This window comes from Babylonia areolata, chromosome 5 (genome assembly GCF_041734735.1).
Source record: "Babylonia areolata isolate BAREFJ2019XMU chromosome 5, ASM4173473v1, whole genome shotgun sequence".
Classification (NCBI taxonomy): domain Eukaryota; kingdom Metazoa; phylum Mollusca; class Gastropoda; order Neogastropoda; family Buccinidae; genus Babylonia; species Babylonia areolata.
The window spans coordinates 44,448,138-44,455,637 of record NC_134880.1 but is presented as its reverse complement, the minus strand read 5'-3'; the positions used below and the strand labels follow the sequence as shown (position 1 = coordinate 44,455,637).

The following is a 7,500-nucleotide window of genomic DNA, read 5'->3' as shown; positions in this document are numbered from 1 at the left end:
TTGTTGTGTTCTGTAGTGTTTCGTTGTGCTGTGCTGTGTTGCGTTGCGTTGCGTAGCTTTGCATTGCGTTGTCCTGTGCTGTTTTGTGTTGCGTTGCGTTGCGTTGCGTTGTGTTGTGCTGTGCTGTGTTCTGTTCGCTGCGCTGTGCTGTGTTGCGTTGCGTTGTGCTGTGCTGTGCTGTGCTGTGCTGTGCTGTGCTGTGCTGTGTTGCGTTATGGTGTGCTGTGCTGTGTTGCGTTGCGTTGCGTAGCTTTGCATTGCGTTGTCCTGTGCTGTTTTGTGTTGCGTTGCGTTGCGTTGCGTTGTGTTGTGCTGTGCTGTGTTCTGTTCGCTGCGCTGTGCTGTGTTGCGTTGCGTTGTGCTGTGCTGTGCTGTGCTGTGCTGTGTTGCGTTGCGTTGCGTTGCGTTGTGTTGTGCTGTGCTGTGTTCTGTTCGCTGCGCTGTGCTGTGTTGCGTTGCGTTGTGCTGTGCTGTGCTGTGCTGTGCTGTGCTGTATTGTGCTGTGTTGTGGTGTGCTGTGCTGTGGTGTGGTGTGTTGCGTTATACTGTGCTGTGCTGTGCTGCGTTGCGTTGCGTTGTGTTGCGTTGTGTTGTCCTGTGCTGTGTGGTGTTCGCTGCGCTGTGTTGCGTTGCGTTGTGTTGCGCTGTTCTGTGCTGCGCTGTGACGTGCTGCGTTGCGTTGTGTTGCATCATGGAGGGTTAGTGGAGGCGCCTTACCAGGAGTACATATCCTCTTGTTCGATGGAGGGCGTGCCTTGTTTCAAGTGTCGGGTTGGGTTAGGTTGTGCTATGCTGTGTTTTGTTGTGCTGTGCCGTGCTGTGCTGTGCTGCATTGTGTTATGCTGTGCCGTGCTGTGTTGCGTAGCGTTACGTTGTGCTATGCTGTATTGTGCTGCGTTGCGTTGCGTTGTCTTGCGTTGTGCTGTGCTGTGCTGTGCTGCGCTGTGCTGTGCTGTGCTGTGCTGTGCTGTGCTGTGCTGTGTTTCGTTGCGTTGCGTTGTTCTGTGATGAGATGCGACTTGCTGCGTTGCGTTCTCTTGCATTACGTTGCGCTACGCTGCGCTGTGCAGTGCTGTGCTGTGCTGTGTTGCGTTGCGTTGTGTTGCTTTGCGTTGTTTTGTGTTGTGGTGTGTTGCGTTGTGTTTTTTTGTTTTTTTTTCAATGATCAAAATTAATGTTTTCTTCAGACTTTTGCCAGGAACAACTCTGTGGGTTCTTTTACGCGCTCTGAATGCATGCTGCACACGGGGCTGTCTTATGTGAATGACGGACACTCAGCCTGACCACTGCTCAAGGTCCAGTGGAGGGGACGAATAGAAATCCCAATCACACACACACACACACACACACACACACACACACACACACACACACACACACACACACACACACACACACACACACACACACAAACATACACACGGAGCGCTTCCATCATCTTTTTTCCTGCATCGTCATCCACCCCCTCACGCTCCACAGGCACTTCGCAAGGGCCTTAATCCCACCCGCCTCAGTCCCACACTTCCCTCCTCTTGCCGATTTCATCCATCCACCCCACCACCACACCCTTCGTGTCCGAATCTCCGCCCCACACATTTCCTGCCACAGGAGCCAGTTGCATTGCTCGGACGGAAGAGCCCAGTATGGTCGTATATATATATATATGATAGTCAGTCGTGTCCGACTATGACCACCAGAACAGTAGAGGAGGCAACTGCTGTTCCGACTATTTGGGCTAGAATTTGATTATAGTGGAGAGTGTCTTGCCCAAGTTACATCCCCACTCTCTCGGCCAAAAGGGTTTTAGGACAGTCGGCGTTGGGATGGTTCCCAAAGGCCAACTAGCCCACAAGGCTGCAGCACTAAGAGCCAGTGCAATTTTGCCTCCTAGTTTGAGAGTCATAGTCCTTCACAAAAGACTAAGCTGTAAATGATTTCCCATTGACTGGAGAAACCATTGATAATACAGCTCTCACTTTGCTGTTGGCCCAAACGTAAACGTATATCAATCTGTGATATAAGTAACCTGCTACTAACTGTGTGTAGTATGGAACTGACCAGTGGCGTGGTTCGGTCAAAGTAGGCATTTAGCCACGTGTAACTGTCAAAAAGTTACGGAACCAAGCAATGCAACTGGCACCTGCTCTGTGACTCAAGATCTTCCAAGGACTTGAACCCGACACCCCCTGACGGACAGGGAAAAGCGCGCGGGATGGTTGAGCCGCAAGAATTAACGAGAACGTCGAAAGGTGTTGAAAATAGTTAGGGGGGGCGGGGGGGGAGGGGGGGTGGGGGGGGTAGGAGACGCGAGTGTTGTAATTGTCCAAAATGAGACAATGTTGTTCATGATCTTTTTGAAAATAATTTTTCGTTTCTATACAGTCGACACCTGTTTTCTTCATTTCTTTTCATTCAGAACTCTTTGCCTTCAGCTATGTTAGAGGTGCTGTATTAAAAAAAACTTTAACTCGTTTGCCATGAAATTAAACTAAACGTGATCTCTATTCTTTTTCTTTTCTTTTAAAAAAAAAAATATTAAGATGTGTGTCTTACGGGTTTTGATGGAGCGGGGGTGGGGGACCGGGGAGGGCGGCGGGGGGGAGGTGGGGGTTCTGCATGTTGTAAAGAATAGGGCTGTATATATATCGGTTCTATTCGTTATGATGTTTAGTCCTGTGAAGTCAGGAACATTGATGAGTTTTTTGTCTTTGAAATCTCTGTCTGTGGACAAAGAACTCGTTCGTGTGTATAGCTATCACACATGCGCGCGCGCGCGCGCGCGAGCACACACACACACACACACACACACACACACACAGAGGGAAAGGGAGAGTATAAGCATACATCAAACACACACGCACACGCACACACAGAGTATAAGCATACATCACACACACACACACACACACACACACACACACACACACACACACGCACGCACGCACGCACGCACGCACGCACGCACACACAGAGGGAGAGAGAGAGAGAGTATAAGCATACATCACACACACACGCACACACAGAGTATAAGCATACATCACACACACACACACACACACACACACACACACACACACACACACACACACAGTATAACCATAAATCACACACACACACACACACACACACACGCACGCAAGCGCGCGCGCACACACACACACACACACACACACACACACACACAGGGAGAGAGAGTATAAGCATACATCACACACACACGCACACGCACACACACAGTATAAGCATACATCACGCGCGCACACACACACACACACGCACACACACACACACACACACACACACACACACACAGAGTATAACCATACATCACACACACACACACACACACACACACACACACACACACACACATTTAACCTTCACCGCATCATCAAGGGACGTGTGTTGGAATCCCCAAATCTGAAGACACTGCCATTAACTTAACAAGGCCCATCATCCAGTTCTCAGCGACTTTGATGACCTCCCCTGACCTGTCATACCTTCCGCTCCATGTGAGCCAACTGGGCATTACAGTTTCCCCTTCAGAGTTCCTTCCTCTCCGTCACTTGACTCTGCTCGCGGGATTTGATAATGCCAGAGTTTCAGAGTTTATTTATTCCCATTAACTCTTTTGAGTCACAGAGAAACAAGGAAACATGACAATAACAGGATGATGGCCACAGAGGAAGAGCGAAGATATTTTGAACAGAAGAAACAAAAGGGGGAATAACACAAATGGGGGGGAAATAAAATGAAATAAAATGAAAGGCCAAATGTAATCATCAGTCTGATACAATGCGATAACAAATGCACAGATCACAACTTAGATTTACAATGCGGATTTATATCTGACTAGTTGAACCTGAACTGGGAACTGAGGGGGTTAGTTGGAGCATAGCAATAACAATGACATGGTGTAACAAAATAAAATACACAATAATTTGTTATTTTAGCACCCATTTGCCAGATGTTACCCCTGTGGCCAAAGGGATATCAAATTAAAGAAACGGCCGGTGGAGAGTTAAAAAAAAAAAATAGAAGAAGCAGAAGAAGAAGAAGAAGAAAAAAAAAGAGCAAACATTACTAGGTTTTTGTCTTGTCGACTGGATAAATCACGGATTATACCATGGTTTTTGAAGTAATTTTCCTATGATTTACGGCCTTGAATACGTAATCGTGCTTAAATAACTAAAAAGCAAGCAAGCAAACACACAAACAAACAATATCGATGACAACAACAACAAGTTTGTTTACTCTCAGTGTTCAATTTCTTGGCAAACAAAGAAACAAAGAACAAAAACAAAAAACAAAAAACTAGTCTGCTGAGAAAACAGGCCTACATACATAGTTCGCCTTGGGTTTGAAATAAGAAAGTGCTGCCTGTGAAGAGACAGCAACAACAAAATAATAGATTATAGCTGATACATCCCATTTCACATAGCTGTGAACTAGCAGCTTAGAAAACACGTTAAAAAGGGGGCGGGGAGGGTTGGGGGGGGGGGGGGTAGGGGTCTTGTTTCTTTCTTTGTTTTTATCTTTTAACTACAAAATAAAATGCAATTCACGGGGGAAATCTACTCTTTCAATATTGTATTCTTCTTTGTTTTTTTCCTCAATTTCATTTTTTTCGGTTTTTTTTTTTTTTGTTGTTGTTGTTTTTTGTGTGTGTGTGTTTTGTTTTGTTTTACCGAATCGAAAATGATCCTCATTGGAAGAAGAACAGAAAAGCTTAAAACTGTGTTTTTTATTAACTGCTTGCATTTGTTTGTTTACTTATTTATTAAATCTTCTTTCTTTTTATTCTTTTGCTTGTTTGTTGTTGTTGTTTTTTGTTTTGTTTGTTTCGTTTTTTGTTGTTGTTGTTTTTTTTGTTTTGTTTTATTTTTTGGTTGGTTTTTTGTTGTTGTTGTTTGTTTTTTGTTTGTTTTTTTTTGGGGGGGGGGTTGTTTGTTTGTTTTTTGTTTGTTTTTTTTGTTTGTTTGTTGTTGTTGTTGTTGTTTTTTTGGGGGGGGGTATTCATTGTATGTTTATTTATTTAATGATTAAATCACTTTTCTTTTGTGTATCTGTGTCTTTTTTTCATGATGTTTCAGTTCCGTCAAAAATCATTGAGCACCTTTCCACGGAAAATCTCGTCGTCCGCGAGAATGAGGAAGTGACGCTAGTATGCAACGTCACTGGCGTGCCCGCCCCGGAAGTGACGTGGTACCGACACACGCGTGGCAGGTCGGGGGTGGAGAAACACAGTGAGTTCTGCGCTGGCACGGATCGTAAGCAGTGACGTCATTTTTATCTCTCTTTTTTTGGCCCTCTTGTCCCCCAGGTTTACTCTGTGTGTGTGTGTGTGTGTGTGTGTGTGTGTGTGTGTGTGTGTGTGTGTTTTGTTTTTGTTGTTGTGTGTGTGTGTGTGTGTGTGTGTGTTGTTTTTGTTTTGTTGTGTGTGTGTGTGTGTGTGTGTGTGTGTTCGTATGTTTTGTGTGTGTGTGTTTATGTGTGTGTGTGTTTATGTGTGTGTGTGTGTGTGTGTGTGTGTGTGTTCATGTGTGTGTGTGTGCCTGTTCATGTGTGTGTGTTCATGTGTGTGTGTGTAAGTTTTTGATCGTTTGATATTCTGTTCCATTTGTTTCCCTTCTTCTTTTCCAAATCACCACCACCACCCCTCCCCCCACCCCTATTGTCTCCCCATTTTCCCTGCCTGCCTGCGTGTGTGATTTATATGCTGTTTGTTATTTGATGTTGTCTATCACATGTTTAGTCTGCTTCTTTTGTTTGGAAGTTTGAATGCGGAAAATGTGGGAGTGAAATGTTTGTGTGTGTGTATCTCTCTCTCTCTCTCTCTCTCTCTCTCTCTATATATATATATATATATATATATATATATGTGTGTGTGTGTGTGTGTGTGTGTGTGTGTGTGTGTGTGTGTGTGACAGAGACACAGAGACAGTGAGCATCCATAATTTGTAAACACAAATGTAAAAAGTATGACTAACTCGTAGTTTTGTTGGTGGTTGTTTTTTTTTGTGTTGTTGTTTTTTGTGTGTTTTTTTGTTCTTTTGTTTTTTGTTGTTTTGTTGTTGTTGTTGTTGTTGTTTTAGCTCTGTATTTGAAATTCTGTGTGACTTCAGCTGACGTTGATTTGGTCACTTTCAGTGGTCAACTCTGAACTGAGGTCAAGTGACCCACTCATAACTGAATTTTAATGAACTGGAGATAATCTGATTTAGTTAGGCATTGATCATTCGGTTGACTAGTTTGGTTTATTGATTTGCATATACTATGCTCACCACTGGTTATTAGGTTGATATATATCTCTGAGTTGGTTCCATAATTGTTTGGTTGATTCGTATAGGTTTGCTGGCTGACAGCTAGATTTGCAGTATGAAATGTTAATTCATAACCCCCCCCCCCCCCCCCCCCCCCCACCCCCCCCCCCCCGCCCCCACCCCCCACACCCCCTTCCCACCTCCCACACCTCCCCGTTTAAAGATGAAAGATTTACACCCACACTGAACCCTGGCCAGCCTTCACAAAACTCGCCGTGTGTGTCTTTCCAGAGGTGGGGGTGAATGGAGAGGTGCTGATTATTCACAACGTCACCCGCTACTGTGGCGACACCTATGAGTGCGTGGCCTTTAACGGAGTTCCTCCCCATGTCAGCCATCTCATCCAGGTGGACGTGGAGTGTGAGTGCCCTCCCTTCATTGTCATCCTCTGTCTGTCTGTCTGTCTGTCTGTCTCTCTCTCTCTCTCTCTCTCTCTCTCTCTCTCTCTCACGAATCAAGAATTTAATCCTTTGACCCCTGTTTGGGGTATAGAGGATGTAAAGCAACGACACTGGTATTACACACACAAAAAACTGAAATGCAAACAACAAATGATACAATGAATTTGGTTATAAAACTGGAAAACAAAACAAACCAAAAAAAAACAACACCAGCGGTCATATCATCTTGCAGTCTCTTCTGTGAGGTATGAGTCCAAACAATTAACACAGTGCAGCTGAAACGATTGAAACTTTAACTATAACAGTTAAACAGGCAACAAGCAGAATTAATCAAATCAAATTCTAAAGACATGAAAAGGAATGATAGAGTAAAATGAAAAAAAAACAAAAAACTTCTGTTACTGCTCTTTTTTTTCTTTTATTCTATTCATTTCTTTTCTTTATTTTGTCTTACTTCATTTGTTTTATTTTATTTAACTTTATTTTATATGTGATCATTATATTGAACATCTTATTTACTATTTTATATATAATCTGTTTACTTTATTTTATTATTTCCAGTGTTCATTTACTTCAACTGGTTATGTATGCAATCCAGATCTCTGGGCATATGATGGGTCGTACGAAATTTCACGGTGTTAAGCATAATTATATTTGTTGTGAATAAATGTACTGAGTGAAACGTTTGAATATGATCACACTTTGTGTTGTTATGTAGATGAATGTGTTTGTTCCAGTGCGTGTTTTATTTACCTATGTGCTAGCTGAATCGGTAG

The 7,500-nt window shown here is 43.6% G+C and overlaps 1 protein-coding gene across 1 annotated transcript in view; it reads left to right on the top strand.

The window, feature by feature from the left end:
• LOC143282287 (opioid-binding protein/cell adhesion molecule homolog) overlaps positions 1–7,500 on the top strand; it is a 197,572-nt gene that overhangs the window by 183,583 nt on the left and 6,489 nt on the right. Inside the window, exons 4-5 of the mRNA XM_076587886.1 lie at positions 5,094–5,270; positions 6,555–6,683. Coding sequence (XP_076444001.1) covers positions 5,094–5,270; positions 6,555–6,683 — 306 coding nt within the window. The remainder of the gene's footprint in view (positions 1–5,093; positions 5,271–6,554; positions 6,684–7,500) is intronic.